This window comes from Hippocampus comes, unplaced genomic scaffold (assembly GCF_001891065.2).
Source record: "Hippocampus comes isolate QL1 unplaced genomic scaffold, H_comes_QL1_v1.1 scaffold307, whole genome shotgun sequence".
In the NCBI taxonomy this organism is placed as follows: domain Eukaryota; kingdom Metazoa; phylum Chordata; class Actinopteri; order Syngnathiformes; family Syngnathidae; genus Hippocampus; species Hippocampus comes.
The window spans coordinates 428,077-444,583 of NW_017805337.1; the positions used below are offsets into that span (position 1 = coordinate 428,077).

Below are 16,507 nucleotides of genomic sequence, written 5' to 3' on the forward strand. Positions count from 1 at the left end.
GGGGCGGCACTTGGACAGGCCCTTACCGAAGGCCACCGCCCCCACCAGCGCGCTGGTGTCGGCTGGGTTGAACCAACATTTGTTCTGGCGCAGCGCTGAAGGACAAAAAAAAAGAAAAAAAGAGCGGCCATGTCACCCCAAAAAGATAAAAAAGTCAGGGGGGGGGGCAGCCCACTTGCTTTCCTTGGTTCCACCCTCCTCCCTGTTTTCTGCCACACCCGTCTTTCTTTTTCCCTTGGTTCTTTCCATTGCTGCCTTCTTCCTTCCTTGCTCGCCGACATCCTTCCTTGGGCCTTTCCTTCCTTGCCTTCCTCTTTTCCGTCCCACCTCCCTTCACCACCTCCTCCCTTCCTACTTCCGTTGCTTTCTTTCTTCCCCGCACGCCACCTTTCCCCCATGCCCGTCTTCCGTCCATGCTTGCCTCTTTGCATCCGTCACGCCTTCCTTCAGTTCCTTGCCTCCCTCCCTTCTCCTTTCATGCCCTCAATCGCTCACCCCTGCGAAAGTGGCCAATCCTTTCCACGGGACTTTCCGATCCAAATGCCACCGATGGCTTATTGATGAGTTGACAGCCGGCGGCGGGGAAAATGGACGGTCGCCGACAAGGCCACTCACCCGCGCTTTCAGCGTCTCGCTCGTCTCTCGGGTTGCTGAGTTTCTCCAGCAGGTTGGAACACAACTTGTTCAGAGTCTGGATTTGTTTCTGCGAGGTCGGGGGGAGGAAATCAAAGCGTCAAGGAAGCATGGAAGGGGAGAGCAAATGAGGGACGCAGGGAAAGAAGGTGCGAGGCAAAGAGAAAGGGCTGTCAGCAGCACGGAAGGGAAGGAATGGGGGTGGGGGGGGGGTAAAGGGTATCGAGGAAGGAAGAAAGGAGGATCGGTTGGGGAACTCTGAAGCAGGGCAGGACGTGAGGGAGGAAAGAAGCTAGGGAAGCGTACGCGCGCCCACCTGCGCCACTTCGGGCCCGATGCGTGCGGCCTCGATGCTGAGCAGCTTCTCCTGCTCCTCCACTTCGGGGTCGGGCTTGGTGCGCAGGTAGTCGGGGACGATCTCGTGGCTGAAGACCGGCACGCGCTGCTCCGTCACTTTCTGAGCACAACAACAACAACAAAAAAAGCGTTTTTTTTGTTTTGGTGGCCCACCTGGATAGTTCCGAAAGGCCCATGACAAATCCCGCTGCAGCTCAAAAGTGGTCGGATTTTGTGCAAACGATTCCGAAGGCAGCCATTCAGCATCATTCGCTGGTTCCCAATGACTCAATGGAGCAAATTTGGAGACAAGACGGCGGCAACGCTCGATCCTCAGCGACGAGCGACTCCTCCGAGTGCCCCGCCGAGCAGCTGAGGTCGCCTCGCCGTTCAGTTCAGCCGTCTCACCGCCAAGTCGTCGTCGCGGTCTTGAGAGAGCAGCAGCGGGATGATGAGCTGGTTCCGGAACGACGGCGTCTTCTCGTTCTTCAGCAGCTTGTTGATGGTGTTCAGCTGACCCGACAGCAGAGCAAAGTTGTCCAGCACCGACGGCCTGAGGAGGCGCACAAGCAGGCACAGGCGCAAGCGAGCTCAGTGCTAACACGTCTTGAAGGAGACGACATTGTCCGGCTGGCAAAAGCGGCCAAAGTGACTACTTTCGGGTTTTTGTCCCGATGGATCATCGTGCCACCGTGGCTCTCCTTGCCCACAGGCAAGGGCACCACCGCGCCCTCTCGGCAACGTTTTCGTTCTCGCTTGACTCAAGCGCCGGCACGTCTGAGGCCGGGGGACTCCCAATTTGGGCGGAGGACCAAAGTAGCTTTCTCACCACGTGAGTCGCTCGTACTCGTTCTCCAGCTTGAAGATGAAGGAGTGCAGGGCGTTCTTCACGTGCGCCACTTGCGTGATGAGCGACTCCAGCGAGGCCTCCAGGTGCTTCTCTTCGCGCTGCTGCAACCGAACCACACGCGCGCACACAAACGCAAACGGGGGTCACAGTTCCGTTGAAATTAGGATTGTTCCAATGATGCATTCATTTGTTCAGTATTTTGTCCATTCATCAATAAATTGGATTCAAAACGAAAAAGAAGCACTCTCTCCATTCTTCAAAACGAGACATGACTTTTCAATGCACTGCATGTTTGCACTGTGGTTGAGAGGAAAGAAATTTCATCTGTGCTGTCTGTTGCACATCGAGCATATTTGACAATCAAGCTGACTTGACTCTTTAGTACATTGCACTTGTCGGCGGGACTTGGAGTCACTTTCTTTTTTTAGGGTGCTACTTGGTGTCTAAAAAAAACTGCAGTATTTGACGAAATGCAACGATGCCCCCCTGGTGCGCAGTCCAGTTTTCCATTTTAGTAAGCGCCCGACTTTCTAATGGCTCGATCGGCTGGTCATTGATGCCTTAGCCTTAGCGGCTAATGCTCACCGCCCCAACAGCCGACGAACGTTCGCAGAGTATCCGGGAGAAAACCCCCAACACAAAGACTCACAAACCGAAACTGAAGTCACATCTTGAAAAGCTCAAACGTGGGTCTTGAAACAGACAAAAGTTGGTATTCCATCTGCGTCCACTCACCTGCATCGTCAAGCGGAAAGGTTTTTGTTGTTTTCTTTTTTCCGGTCTTCTTCTTCTTCTTCTTCTTCTCTTCAATGGCGCCCCATTACCGCCACCTCCTGGAATGGAGGGCGGATCTGGATCATCATGTCGTAGCACAACTTCCTATTTTAACCAACTGCCATCTCTCCCTGGTGCCGACTTGGGCCCCCAACACTCTCAAAACGTGGCTCTTTAAAAGGAAAGCGATGTCAAATCGCACTGGAAAATCGGTTCTGCCGTTCAAGGCGGCCGGCTTCTTTCATTTTAGGGTATCGAGGACTAAGCGGAGACTCAAAAATGGATGCAGCCGGTTCGTCTCGGTGGGATGACCTCCCCTTCCCAAAACGTTCCTCGCTGCCCATCGTTAAACCTTGCGCTACAACTTATTTTTAATTGTCTTTTGAGTCAGCATGGGACTTGAGTGTAATTTTACTGCCGTTTACACCACGTCCGTTATTTGTTTTATTGTAGGATTAATTTTTGCTCCGTGTACAGCACTTTGCAAACAGCGGTGGCTGTTTTCAAGTGGTCTGCAAATACGGTCGATTTGATTCGTCTCGTTCAAAGTCACCTGGGTCCAAAGTCCAGCTCACCCCGAAGTGAGGACACGCCACAGAAGATAAAACGGGCGGCTGGAGGAGGGAAAATAAAGGACAACTTGAGATGACAGCTTTATTGAGCACGTTTGAGCTGAATTGTGAAAAGTGAAGCTGGTGCAAGCTTGCTTGGCCCGCGCGGATTCAGAAGAGACTCTCCACGTCGCCCATTTCCACCACCACCGTCTTCAGCTGCGAGTAGTACTCGATGGCCACCTGACCGTTCTCGCGCCCGAAACCTGCCTCAAACAACCCCCCCAAAAAAGAAAAAAAGAACCGGTTGGCGGAAAGACAGTTGTGGTGTTTGCCTTGAAAGCAATGGACATTTCCACACGAGCAGCGGTGACACAAATGGAGACAGACAAGATGCTTACAGACGCGTTTTTTTAATCGGCTTGCTCTTATACTGCCCCCTAGTGGCCGAAGCGGACACAGCCGAGTTAGCGGCAGAATGACTTGAAGCATTTCAATCAAGATGCACATCCGCTTGACGTTCGAATTAATTTTTCCCTATGACTCAGTTTTCATAAAGCAAAATGTTATCATTTGCTATTCTCTCTCTCTCTCTCTCACAGGGGTGGGGGGGTGGGTTTACGTTCATTTCAAAGAGCGCAGTCACGGAACGAATAAAATGTTCATCTTATCAATGTACAAAAATAACAGCAGTGCAATGAAAGCAGTAATATTTGACATTAAAAAATATGTATGTCAGCGGAAATAATGTATGAGGAATAAAGTATTATGTGAAATAACGTCGCAGTAAATGAGTTCACGCAAAGCCACGACGAAAACAGGCTTAGCGACGCCTGTTTTCAAAGTCGGAACTCCGTCCTGCTGAAGGTTTTCCCGGCCTCGCGGTTTTGCGTCCGAGCCCACCTGACATCTTGTATCCTCCGAAGGGCACCTCCACGGGGCTGATGTTGTAGTTGTTGATGTAGCACGTTCCCGCCTCCAGCTTCTCGGCCACCCGGTGAGCTCGTGAGATGTCTCTGAGGGACGGAGGGGGAGAACATTTGGCGGTGAGCGCGCCCACCCCCCAGCCCCTCAAGCCGCGACGGTGACCGTCACCTGGTGAAGACCCCGGAGGCCAGTCCGAAGGTGGTGTTGTTGGCCCGCCGCAGAACCTCCTCCTCCGTGTCGAACGGCAGCACCGACATGACGGGTCCGAAGATCTCCTCTTTCACGCACGTCATGTCGTCCCTGCAGTTGTCTGCGGCAAAGGCGGGGGAAGCGCAACGCGGCCACACGACGAAACGCTCAGGACAACAAGTCGAAAACGGGTGCGGCCACGTACCGGAAGGAAACGCGCTGGGCGCGTAACACCAAACGCAGAGGACGAGGTCAAGGAACACGCGAGCGCACCGCGAACCCTCGATAGAAGGAGCATCGGCTGCCTAGCTTAAAGCTCACCGAGTACACAGGGCGACATGAAGTATCCTTCCTTGAGTTTGGGGTCAGCGGGCACGAGAGGTTCGCCGCCACAGAGCACCTCGGCTCCCTGCGACGACACCGCCGCCAAATGTTGAGCGTGAGCGCGACGCGAGCCTGAGCGCGACGCGAGCCTGAGCGCGGCGGGCTTTGACTTCTTCTTCTACGGCTTCTTGCTCCTCACTTGTTCCTTGGCCTGCTTGACAAAAGCCAGGACCTTCTCCAGCTGGGGCTTGCTGATGAGCGCTCCCATGCGGGTCTGATCCAGCAGGGGGTCCCCCACCGCGATGGCCTTGGTCCTGCTGACCACCTTCTCCAGGAATTGCGTCATGATGTCCCTCTGCACAAACACTCTGGTCCCGTTGCAGCACACCTGCGGCCGCCAAAGTGCCACGATGACAAACACGAGGAAAACAAGAACTTTGAAAAGGAGCGCAACCACGACCCGAAAGCCCAAAGCGTACGACAACTAAAAACAGGGGCGAGAGCCGCAACCGGGCTAGTAAAACAACCAGAACAAGCGTCGCAGCTCGACAAGAACAACAAATAGAGCAGGAAGTTGAAAGCAAAGTAGAACAAGAGCCTAAAGTGGAAGAACACAACAGAAAACACAAGTGCAGGAAAAAAAAAACACCCCGAACTAGAAGTCCACCAAAAACACCAGGCACAAATTCAGCCAGAAGTTGAACCAAAAATAGAGCGACACCAACAAGTGCGACATCATTTTGACAAAATTGTCGGGCATGAGCCACAAGTCGAACAAAGCCAGCACCGGAAGCGCAGCCACAAGTCGACAAGAACGACAAACCGTTGAGCTAAAACCCCGAGACTAAGCGGAAGCCAGGAGAACCGGAAGGACGTTTGTGAAAACGTTTTTCGGGTGCCAGCCCGCCGAGGCGCTCACCTGCCCTTGAGTGAGGAAGTTGGCCATGAGGGCCCCCTTGACGGCGTTGTCCAGCTCGCAATCGTTGAAGATGATCAGGGGCGACTTCCCGCCGAGCTCCAGCGTCACCGGCTTGACACCCCGGGCCGACATCTCCATCACCTGAAAGGCCAGAGGACTCGGCATTCCGGCGATCCCGGTTGGACCGCCAGCTACACGCTGGTCTCCCCGCAGCAGCCCCTCCCTTCCTGTCGGGGCGGGGACGCATCGGGGACGCGTCGGCGTTACCTTCTTGCCGGTGGGCACGCTGCCCGTAAAGGACACCTTGGCCACCTCAGGGTGCTGGCACAGCAACGTTCCGGTTTGGGCGCCCCCTTGCACCACGCAGAAGAGTCCTCGGGGTACTCCGGCCTCCTGGTAGATCTCGGCCAGGACGACGGCGGTGACGGGCGTCATGGGGGACGGCTTGAACACCATGGCGTTGCCTGACAACGTCAAAGGTCACACGGCGCCCCTCGCGCGCGGGGCCAAAATGTTCGGCAACTGACCGCAAGCCAACGCGGGAGCGGACTTGACCACGGCGATCTGGAAGGGGTAGTTCCAGGCACCGATGCCCACGCACACGCCCAGAGGCTCCCGACGGGTGTACGCAAAAGCGCCGCCGGGAAGCTGGATGTGCTGACCTGAGCAGAGACACAAACGCGATTTGTCATTCTCACTTCGACTCTTTTCATCGGGACATATTGCGCAACTACTGCAGGTCCCCCTCGAAATTCCTCCACCGTTTTGGATTGCTTTTAGTTCTTCTTGGGCTTCTTTTCCAGTTCTGCTTCTCCTTCAAATCCCGCTATCAGTTCTCTCTAGTTCTCAGTGCGGTGGTTCGTCAACTTCTTCTTTTCGGTAGCTCTCGTTGCTGTGCTTGTTGTTACCGTTCTACTCGTTCTGCCTCTTTTTCTTATCACAGTTCCAGTTATTGCTCTAGTTCAACGTCCAGTAAGTGGTTCTGGTTATTGTTGTTGTTCTCATTCTGTTCCTTGTCCTTCTGGTATGCGGTCTAGTTATTATCATAATTTTATTTATCTTTGTTTGGGGGGCGGGGGGGTATTGTTGTAGTTTTGTTTCAACGACTATATCCATTGCTCGTTCGACTGATCTCATGACACGCTTGGGGCGTCGCTGCAAATTTTTCCGTCTTGATTTCAGCGAGGCGTTCCCTGTTGTTACCAAAACACGCGGTTGGCAATTCATCCACTTGGAAGCTCTAATTGTCGTCGCAGAGGGGTTAAGGTCGATGCGCCAAGTCGTCGGTTCGTCCTGTGCAGCCTCGTAGACCCACCTGCCATGGTGGAGGCCAGTCCGGCGTAGTACTCCATACACTGACAGCACCCGTCGATGTCCGCCAGAGCTTCAGTGATGGACTTCCCGTTGTTGATCACCTCCAACTTGGCGATCTTCTCCCGCCGCTCCTGAACATAAAGGTCAGTCAATTCAATTCCGTTTCATTTCAGGTCGTGTTTGAAAGGAGGGTGGAAAGCATCGCTCGCTTGCACAGAAAGGAAGGCGTTTTCAAAGGAGGGTTTCAAGACGGGCTTATTGTTTGAAATCGTGGTGCCGAGGAAGGTCGGAGCTTCCAAGGAAACGGTGTCAAATGAGGGTTTGAGGACAGACGGTTTGGTTTCTTCCAATCAAGATTAGACTGCAGTACAACTTCCTTGTGGCAAACAAAAACAAAAGGATTGTGATCCCAGGGAGGACGAAGGAGGCAGGGAGGGCCGCGTTCACGAGTAACATCTTTGTCTTTTATGGCCATGGCGAGAAGAGCGCGTCCGCCGGCGTCTCACTCTGATGATGCGAGCGGCCTCCAGCATGACACGCGCCCGCTCCATGCCCGCCATCTTGCTCCACTGGACGTAGGCGCCGCGAGCGCTTTGGATGGCCAAGTCCACCTCATCGGAGCCGCACGGGGTCAACTGACACAGCACGCGGCCTACGCGCAGAGCAAAGTGCACAATCAGCACATTCTTAAATTGTTTTGAGGTCAGCAGGAACAAAAGGCATTGGGAGGGGGGGGAAGGTGGCCGTTGCGCAACAACTTCATGAACCTCGATCCCAACAGACACAGAAACAGACGCAGCCTCGAGTGCTGGATCACACGTCAGCATTCCCACCATGTTGAAAGCGTCAAAGAAACGTTATGCTTCAACACGGCTGCCTAAGGAATTATCCAGTCGTTCTCTAAAACCATTCAGATTTCTTTTAACACCCAATGCCCAACTAAAACTGTTGTTGTTGTTGTTTTGCCCCCCCCCCAGATTTTTGCTAATTGTGTTTGGGCCCGTTCTCTATTGACGGCAAGCAGCAGGGGCCCACTCGACTCCCGAGTCACAACATCGTAACAAAAGGTTTTTTAATATCGTGTACTTGATAACTGTTAAGAAAGTCAACTAGCCCTATTCAGCGACAAGGTAACCGAGACTGAGATAACGACTGCAAAAGCACTTAACTGCCTTCAGAATCATTCACTCATTCCCTACTTCTTGGTCACTACAGTGCAGAAGACTGGATTGCTGTCGTTGGAAGACAGCCCCCGAAAAACTTGAGTTTTTATACAGTACGTATATAGTTCGCGCCAAAGTCAAGCAAAATATAGAGCTTCACATGATAAGTTTTATTGAAGGACTGAGTGAACGATTCCTAACACAACCACGTTTATCCATCGGACCACGAAGCCACATCCAATCTGGCGGAGACGACGACGTACGCTTTTACGCTCTCGGCGGGATCTACCTGAATATGGCGACGGACGTATATGTCGCAACACAAGACCTGCGCGTGCGCGCGCACGTGAGCGCGCGCGTGTATGTATTCGTGTGTGTCGGCGTATCCCACGAACCCGTAGCGGGCTCGTAGACGGGCTCGGCGGTCGCCCCCGGTCGAGGCGCCACTCGTTCGCCGTCCCAGAAGTTGAGGTTGTCGCTGAGCAGCAGACTGCCGGTCGAGGCGGCACCCATGGCGAACAGACTGGAATGGGCCATGCTGCGGTTCGGGAAGAAGCACCGTTTGGAACTTGCTGGCTGCGACTGAAGGCGGGGCCGCTCGACAGATGGAAGCTAGGCCAAGAAGTGAAAGCTAAAGCTCGAGCAGCCTTATTTAGCCGTCGACGCCCACCAAGTCACGCCCCCTCAAGCCACGCTAGATGAGTCCCCCCCCCGGCCCCGGCCTCTCAAAAAAATCGACGACGAATTGTTTAACTGGATCACTTTACGACTACATGTATTCGTTTGTCCACAGAGACGCTGTTTTGTGTTGGAATTCTTCACTCATAAACATAGCGAGTCATGATTGGACGACATTTTACGTCCCACACATCCAATTTTAAATAATCCACAAACAAAAGACTAAACCAAATCGTGCAGAGCAAATGTGCTTGTCCTGAGACCAAATATGAAAAAAATCCCGAAGAGAAAAGAATGCTTGAAATGGTTTTCAAAACACCAAATAAATCCAGACAAGCCCCTAAAATGCGATTTTTCTTTTGTCCCTCCCCGCCCATGACCAAATTGAATTTCAAAACAGTCCAAATAAAAATGTAATTAGTTATTAATATGATTTGTTTCATTGCTCTCTCTTGTGACTGTGGGAACTTTTGTTTGAGTAAACAGAACATTTCAAATGAGAATTCTTCTTCATGGAACTTGTGTCCCACAACATGCTGTTACGGAGATTTCAGTGACAGGTATTGGAAACACCAAATAAATCGTACCATTGAGCTAAGATGAGCTTTTGATCGTTTACTACCCATTATTGGTGAATATGCAGCAGTAAATCATTCAAGTGAAGATTTCTTTTTCAAGTATTTTCAGATTCAGAAAACTTTATTTATCCCCGTGGGGCAATTAGAGGACATTTTGCAGTCAAAATGTCCTCCAATTCTGGAAAGACCCCTTTATGTCTCGAGTATGTTTGCAGCTTGCCAAGTAAACTGTTACGTGAGCAGAAATTAACCTTTTATTTTTTGGGGGGAGGTACCTGAATTACCGAATAAGTCGTGAGTATTATAAAATCCAAGAGACATTTGAAGAAGAGGGTGCTGTGGGCTCACGTGGAGTCGCGGTGCGCTATAAAAAGTGCCAATACGCTAGAAGCGAAAATTGCGAAGTGCTTTGTACCGCTGCTTAGCGGCCCCCTGAAAAGCATTACTAATATTGACAACAAATTTGAGCAATGAAATTCTCGGGTGATGCTACTTCTTAGCCCGTCTATGGTATTTCTCATGATATGTTAGCATCGAGCTCGCAGACGTGAGAGCACAGTGATGCGGTTGGTGGAAATGCACTAAACGGTGCAGGAGTCTTCGTCCTCTGTTGAGGTTTTGAATCACGTTGAGCCGGGGGCTCGAAGGCAGCCTCTTTGTGGCCCAAGGGTTCACTTTCTGGCAAACCGTCACTTGTTGTCAAGTGAGCCCAGTCGAGTTCGCCGCAGTCCACAGTCCACTGCTCGCACCACAGAAAATACTCTGGCAAATGAAAACCGTCCCAACACCGACGTGTATCTCCCCAACCGCGTTAAGTCGCGTCGAGGCAGCAATAACGAAAAGGTCGCCTTTGAGAACACTTTTATTGAAAGCGAAGAAACGCCTTTGGGTACTCAAAACACCCAAACAACCATTTTCACCGCTCAAAGTCTTTTGCGGGCCAACGGCGTTGTCATGACCTTTGGAGGCATTTAGGAGAACTTGGCGGCTTGGGGCGGGGGCCCCAGGAAGCCCCCCGCCTGCTTGGTGGCCGCTCTGGACGGAGCCAGGCCCAACATCTTCTGGATGTTCTGCGCAGAAGAACACGAGCGCTACATCAGCCTGCAAGCAAGCTTATTGGAGTTGACAAAAACAAAAAAAAATAACCCAAAGGAAAACCAAAACATTTTCATTTAGGAAATCGAATAAAAAGTCCGATTGAAAAAACAAGAAAGTAACTCACAGAAACGACATTTCACACTTACAAAACAAATGATTAATTGACTATAACTTGAGGAAAATGTCGTCTTGGTCCAAAACTTGATTTCATACAAGAGCTTTTGGAGTTGATTTCAAGTGTGTGTGTGTGTGTGTGTGTGTGTGTGTGTGTGTGTGTGGGAGGCGGGGGGTTCTCGAGCTCTTTCAAACAATCACCGCTGTCTACCAAGTGCTGTACATGGAGCAAAAAGAATTCGTACAGCAACCAACAATAAAACAAGAAGTGACCGACAAAGACCATAGAGAGCACAAAAACCCTCCAACTAAAAATCAAGTCTCAGCCAAAGAATGAAAATGCCAAGTTTGAAAGATGGGCGGCGAGGGGGCTTGCCCAACGTTCATTCCAGAGAGGGAGCGGCAACGCAAAGGGCTCGGTCCCCTCCGAGCCGCCGCTTAGTTCTCTGTCGGCACCTCGACTCGTGTCGGGTCCGCAGACCTGAGAGGCAGCAGGCGGGGAGCTCAGGGTGGGGCCAGGCCGATTCGAGATTTGAAAACAAATTAGAGAAGCTTCAAAAGGAATCCCAAAATGTCGCCAGTGAAGGGGCGCCAGAGTAGGAGTGATGCGCTCCCTCTTAGGAGCACCAGTCAAGAGGCGAGCGGCGGCATTCTGGACCAACTGGAGATGCTTCATGGAGGATCGGCTGACTCCAAAGTCATGACACTCACCCGGAAGGGATGTAAAGACAGCACAAGCACTTTTCATTGATCCATCCAATTTGACGACGCCTGAGAGATAACCGACTGAAAATAAAAACCAACTACCAAGAAAAATACAAAAGGATTCTCACCCCTCCCTGACTCGACATTTGTAACTCAATTTACTTGAAGGAGAAAAAGAAAAAAGTTTCCTCATGAAATTGTAAATGACTTGAAACGGGCGTTCATTTGTTCCAGCCCCCCCAAATCCACCACCATTTTAAGTGACCTTTGTATTTTTAAAAAATAGATCAAACTAGAGGCGCAACTCTGGGAGTGCGCTGAGTTCGTGTTCAAAATGGCCGCGCAGCGGCACTCTTGCGTCAAGGTCGGCACACGTGTCGGACGGACGGACGGACGGATACCTGTCGGATGGACATGGTGCAGAGAATGTAGAGGAAGATGAAGGAGCAGTCGGTGTAGTCTTCGCCCAGCAGGTTGCGGTGCGACAAGCCCTGGATGTACGACAGCGGCACGAAGGGCAGCTTGGCCACCACGCGGCCGTCAAAACTGCAAAGGGGGAAAGCCAGATGCTCAGCTTCAATTTTTTGCCTTTCAGCAAAGTGCAAGTCGATGGAAAAAAAGACACCGATGGGCTGATTTCAACAGACGCATCGTTGCTTTCTCAGGGGGGCGCAACGTCCTCAAGTCATTGTTGTCATGCATGAATGATGCGCGGCACGCGAGAGTCAGATGCTTACATGGAGTTGAACATGCCCTCAGATGCTCAGCTTCAATCTTTCGCCTTTCAGCAAAGTGCAAGTCGATGGAAAAAAGACACCAATGGGCTGATTTCAACAGACGCATCGTTGCTTTCTCAGGGGGGCGCAACGTCCTCAAGTCATTGTTGTCATGTATGAATGATGCGCGGCACGCGAGAGTCAGATGCTTACATGGAGTTGAACATGCCCATCAAAGCGGTGAAACAGAAGCCGATGGCAAACATGGACTTCATGCGCACCTGCAAACAAAACACAGCAACGTCAATTCGACACACGGTGACCACGAGGATCGCAAGAACGGCGGCGCCAACGATGCCGGGTGACGTCTCCGACCATGGACAAGTCTCTGTTGTTGTTCTTGAGCTTCTCCTCTTGTCTTTCTGCAAAACATCAGCACATGAGCTCGTCATCATGAACATCCTCATCGCTGAGGGCCCTGCATGGGGGGGGGGAACACCAACCAAAATAAAAACTTACCAATCTTCTTCTTCTGCTGACGTCCAGCGGATTCTGTGATGGTTTCCTTTTGTTTCTCCACTACGGCAAACACACAACGATGACAAGGTCGGCCAAACACCAAAAAACCAAACCACAAAACGCTAATTGCGATGATCTTTTGTTGCGGAGCGTACGTTTCTTGCTTTGCTTTTCCACCTCCGCCTTGAGCCGCTTGTACTTGTCCGTGCGGTACACCAGCACCCACGTGATTCCTGTCCAATCACAAGGCAGCGTCTGACAACGTCAACGCTTTTCAAAAGCATGGGAGGAAGGTACGCCGGCTTTGCAGTCATGTCGGCGGAAGAGACGGCGCCGTCCACGACCGCTGACGTACTTCAGCAAGTGCATGAAGGGAAAAGGCCCAAAATATAAGGGCAAAACGAGCTGGCTGTCTTTCAAAACCTCCTCCCGGATTAAAACCTTATTTCAAGCCAATGTTGAAAAATCCCACATTTGAAAGCCTTCTCTTGAAAGCCTCAACTTTTCGTCAAGCCCTGAAAACCCAACGCCTGCCAGAACGCTAAGATTGTTTGAAAACACACATTGGACCCCGCAGCCCATTTTGAAACCTACAGTCTGTCTTAAAAGCCGAACCTTGCTTTCAAATCCCAAAGCCGAAAACTTTTCCTGAAAGCCACACTCAAAAGTCCTGGCGGATCTCAAGTCTGGTTGAAGACAAATTTGGGCGAATTTGTCTTCAACCAGACTTGAGACTCAAACGTGAAACAATGACACTCTTTCATGCCCATGAGATTCTTCTTCATCACAAAACCCCAACCTTGAGCTGGGACCCAAATTTACATCCTCTGCACGCCCCCCCCCCCAATATATATATATACATACACACACACACACACAAATTTGCGCTCCGGACCTGCGTGGCTTCTAGTGACGCGCCTATATTGTGAGAATGACAATTTGTAGACTCCGATTTGTTCCTCTCGAAATCGGATCGCCGCGAATTAGCGATTTCGATGCTAACCCCCGTCGGCCGTCGCCACATTACAGCTAGTTTAGGAGTCGCATTTGTAATAATCGCCTCACCTGCCCACATCGTGACAGCGTTCGTGTTCGCAGTACGGCAACCTCGAAAAAAAAGCAGCGCAGTCCCGAGCGGTACTCGAGCGTACTTGGGATTTTGTCGGCTCACCTTCGGCTAGCAGCGCCGTGCACACGGAGATGAAGACGATCAGGATGGTGTCCGCGAACATCGTACTCATTTTGACGACCGTCACCAATGCCGAAGGGCGACGGCGGAGAGGCGGCGAAGACTCGCGCGTGCCACGGAGGACCTGAGCGGCGGCTAGGTCACGTGCGGCGCAACTACTTCCGGTTCATCTGGCACTTGGACTGCGCCGAGCAGGACGAGAAGAAGCTTATCCAAGCGACGCCGCCATCTGTTGTCGCGATGTCTAGGACTTTGTTTCGTAGGAACGTGAAGCCGTCCTTCTCGAAAGAAGGAACGGCGTGTTTGGCGTCTAAATATCCCCAAAAGCAAAGGAAATGCATGAACAAATTCCTAATAGGGTATAGCCATCTTCTGAGCTTTGAAGGAGCCAATTACATTTGGACCACAACAACCGTTAATTTGGTGATAAGATAACCTTTATTTGCCCCACATTGGGGAAATTTGCAATGATGCAATTGGTGAAGACATGGAAACATCCAGTTTATGACTGCAAATTTGTGAGTGCCCTCTGGGAAGGTTTGTATGACTGATTGCTTCCTAAATTGCCCGACCTTTCTTTTATGTCAAAAGAAAATGTTTTGTATGACATTCTGTCAAAGAGTCATCCCACGGCCGCAGTCATGAACGCGCTCATCATTCTCGGCATTTTTCTTTGTTCCACCTAAAAATCGGTACGTCAAATCCAGACTGCATTTCCATTATGTATTTCACCAACAACTAGGTCTTTACCTTTCATCCTTGAAATGTATGGTGAAGAAAAATGCAGTGAAACTGCGTAGGTGATGAGAGGAACTGGACCTGACTGACAGCCCCTCCCTTTTTTGAGCTGGTGGGCCACCCGTAGCGGAGGAGACCCCGACGTCACGGTCGCGTGACGTACGGGGTTCCCATTGTCTGAGGAAAAATACCAAAAGCCGTGATATCGAATCGCAAACTGCAATATAATCTATAATCGTGATAGAAATCCAACCGACACACAAGTATTGTGATGTGATTTGAATTCAATCGGGAGGCCATTTCCAACACATTAGGGTACGGTCTTAATAGTTTCAAGGCAACGTTGCATGAAAACGAGCCATTGCTTGGCGCAAATGTTACTGGGCGGTGACATCACAGGTGGCCAATGACACGGCGGGTGGGCGGAGTCCAAAGAGCCCCCTGTAGAGTTCGGTGCGGGCATCGTGCGCCAGGTCGTCGTGGTCGTGCAGGACGGGCGCCATGAAGTTGAGCAGCTTGGCGTGCACGTCGAACCTGACCTTGCGACCTTTGCTGGCCTTGGTGTCCACCTTCTTCTTGAGCTTGCTGCGTAGCTTCTGGATCTGCAGCCACTGGCGCCCCGCCGCCACCTGCCGGTTGACGTCGGCGCCGCCCGTCTTCCGCTCGATGAGCTCGCGCAGCAGCTGGTGGTAAAAGTCGTCGTCGTCAAAGACGTCCTCGTCCGCGTCGTTTGCCGGCTTCCCTCCGGGGGCCGCTGCGGAACCCGCAACGTTCACGTCATCTTCAACAGTTGCTCGCTGCCCATCTTTAAAGCTTCTCATTTTTAATCTTTGGCTTTGGACTCAGCGTGAGACTTGAGTTTTAGTTGGACTATTTCTGCGCATTTTACTGTCATTGGTCTTAATTGGTTGGGTTCTTTTTTGTCTGAATTCTTTTTGTTCCATTTACAGCACAGTGTCTATACAGCGGCGGTTGTTTGAAAGTACTCGAGAAATACACTTGAGCTGAGTTAAGAATGAAAAAAGACGATTCCACAAAAACCTACCTGGCCAGTCCAAATGATCCGCCTTGCGCGTCTCCTCCGATTGGTTCTCAGCGTTGGCGCAGGCGAGCTCCTGCTCCTCGCTGGTTCCGAGGACGCGGTACTCGGAGCGCCTCGTCTGCGTGCGCCGCACCAGCCGCTCCCTGTCCATCAGAATCTGCGCCACCTGGGTCACAATGTTGCGCTCGAACGCTCCGAAGTTGCCGCCGCCGCCCTTGCCCGAGCTCAGACGCGTTTTGTCGTGCCACTTCTGCAGCGTGGCGTCGCAAAACGGCTGGAAGGCAGCAAAGCGCTTAGATGCCATCTCAGGGTAGTCGGCCATGTCCAGTTTGCGCTTGGACGCTTTCCCCTCTTCAAAGACCGAGACATGAATAAAGAAGGAGAAGGCCCTGGTTGATTGGGACGAGGTGAGTTTCAGAAACCCGGCGGTAGACAAAAATCTGCAACGGAGCCAGTCTGTTTCTTTTTTGAATGAAAGATACACAACGTAAAGCTTTGTGAGTCTCCCCACCGTCTTGATCATCCTTCTCATTGTCTTGGAAAGACTTCTTATATGGGCCGAGGTTATTGTAAACGTGTATTATCGGAGTCATGACAGACATTCTTTTTGCGCAGTACCGGTACAAAAGATTCATGTGCGGGTATTATTTTTCGTTTGGCCTGGTGAGTGACGTGGGTGTCAGCGTGTGAGCACGTAGCGTTGGCTAGCTGTTAACTTGTTGTGAATGAGGCCGCTTATTGTTAAGAGCCTCGCGATTTGATTCGATTCTTCAAATCGAGTCCATTGCGTGGCTCCTTCAGTGGAGAATTCGCTTGGTGGGAGTTGGGTGAAATCCCACACAAATGCTAACCTTCCTGATGTCACCAATCCATTTGTAGCCGGTTGGAAATTGGGGTCTAGCATAAATGAAGGGACCGACGAGCATGTTACCGTCCCTGAAACCCGATCACCTGTGTACAAAAGTGGCGTTCGCCCCTCGGCAATCGCTCAAGCTTTATTGAATTTCAATCAACTTAGTCAAGCGGCGCGACTGGCTCGACCGGTTAGCGCGTCGACCTCACAGCGTAGAGTTCGATTCCGGACTGCGGCTTCCCTGTGTTGGAGGTTGCATGGCCCCCCACTGCCTGTGGGGGTTTTCCCCGGGTACTC

General features: G+C 51.5%; 4 protein-coding genes across 4 annotated transcripts in view; all 4 read right to left on the minus strand.

Moving 5' to 3' along the window:
- med8 (mediator complex subunit 8) overlaps positions 1–2,690 on the minus strand; it is a 4,247-nt gene extending 1,557 nt beyond the window's left edge. The window contains 6 exon segments of the mRNA XM_019871780.1: positions 1–95; positions 616–703; positions 950–1,090; positions 1,378–1,522; positions 1,799–1,920; positions 2,555–2,690. The exon segment at positions 1–95 is cut by the window's left edge and continues 4 nt beyond it. Coding sequence (XP_019727339.1) covers positions 1–95; positions 616–703; positions 950–1,090; positions 1,378–1,522; positions 1,799–1,920; positions 2,555–2,560 — 597 coding nt within the window. The 5' untranslated portion in view covers positions 2,561–2,690.
- Positions 2,691–3,222: 532 nt separating this feature from the next.
- On the minus strand, positions 3,223–8,669 carry aldh9a1a.1 (aldehyde dehydrogenase 9 family, member A1a, tandem duplicate 1). The gene is made up of 11 exons (XM_019871773.1): positions 8,376–8,669; positions 7,324–7,469; positions 6,819–6,948; positions 6,031–6,165; positions 5,771–5,967; positions 5,504–5,644; positions 4,784–4,972; positions 4,582–4,669; positions 4,240–4,381; positions 4,048–4,160; positions 3,223–3,410 (listed from the first exon to the last, which is right to left on the minus strand). The coding sequence occupies exons 1-11, from the start codon at positions 8,515–8,517 to the stop codon at positions 3,316–3,318; spliced, it is 1,518 nt and encodes a 505-aa protein (XP_019727332.1). The 5' UTR covers positions 8,518–8,669; the 3' UTR covers positions 3,223–3,315.
- Positions 8,670–10,080: 1,411 nt separating this feature from the next.
- Positions 10,081–13,735, minus strand: tmco1 (transmembrane and coiled-coil domains 1). The gene is made up of 7 exons (XM_019871792.1): positions 13,560–13,735; positions 12,544–12,621; positions 12,389–12,448; positions 12,245–12,291; positions 12,083–12,150; positions 11,555–11,699; positions 10,081–10,306 (listed from the first exon to the last, which is right to left on the minus strand). Exons 1-7 carry the CDS (start codon positions 13,627–13,629, stop codon positions 10,208–10,210), a joined length of 567 nt encoding a protein of 188 aa, XP_019727351.1. The 5' UTR covers positions 13,630–13,735; the 3' UTR covers positions 10,081–10,207.
- A 496-nt stretch (positions 13,736–14,231) lies between these two features.
- The window catches only part of aatf (apoptosis antagonizing transcription factor), a 4,254-nt gene continuing 1,978 nt past the window's right edge, over positions 14,232–16,507 (minus strand). The window contains exons 2-3 of the mRNA XM_019871793.1: positions 15,361–15,711; positions 14,232–15,069 (exon numbers count right to left, since the gene is read on the minus strand). Coding sequence (XP_019727352.1) covers positions 14,693–15,069; positions 15,361–15,711 — 728 coding nt within the window. The 3' untranslated portion in view covers positions 14,232–14,692. The remainder of the gene's footprint in view (positions 15,070–15,360; positions 15,712–16,507) is intronic.

Bases quoted from the DNA above. Each gene is read 5' to 3' on its own strand.
- tmco1 (XM_019871792.1), bottom strand. From the start codon at position 13,629: ATGAGTACGATGTTCGCGGACACCATCCTGATCGTCTTCATCTCCGTG. The intron at 12,292-12,388 runs GTAAGTTTTTAT...GATGTTTTGCAG, and splicing joins TCAGCAGAAGAAGAAGATTG to AAAGACAAGAGGAGAAGCTC. The intron at 10,307-11,554 runs GTATCCGTCCGT...TCTTCTGCGCAG, and splicing joins GCACCATGTCCATCCGACAG to AACATCCAGAAGATGTTGGG.
- aldh9a1a.1 (XM_019871773.1), bottom strand. From the start codon at position 8,517: ATGGCCCATTCCAGTCTGTTCGCCATGGGTGCCGCCTCGACCGGCAGT. The intron at 5,645-5,770 runs GTAACGCCGACG...CTGGCCTTTCAG, and splicing joins GCGTGCCCACCGGCAAGAAG to GTGATGGAGATGTCGGCCCG. The intron at 4,382-4,581 runs GTGAGCTTTAAG...CCTTTGCCGCAG, and splicing joins CATGTCGCCCTGTGTACTCG to ACAACTGCAGGGACGACATG.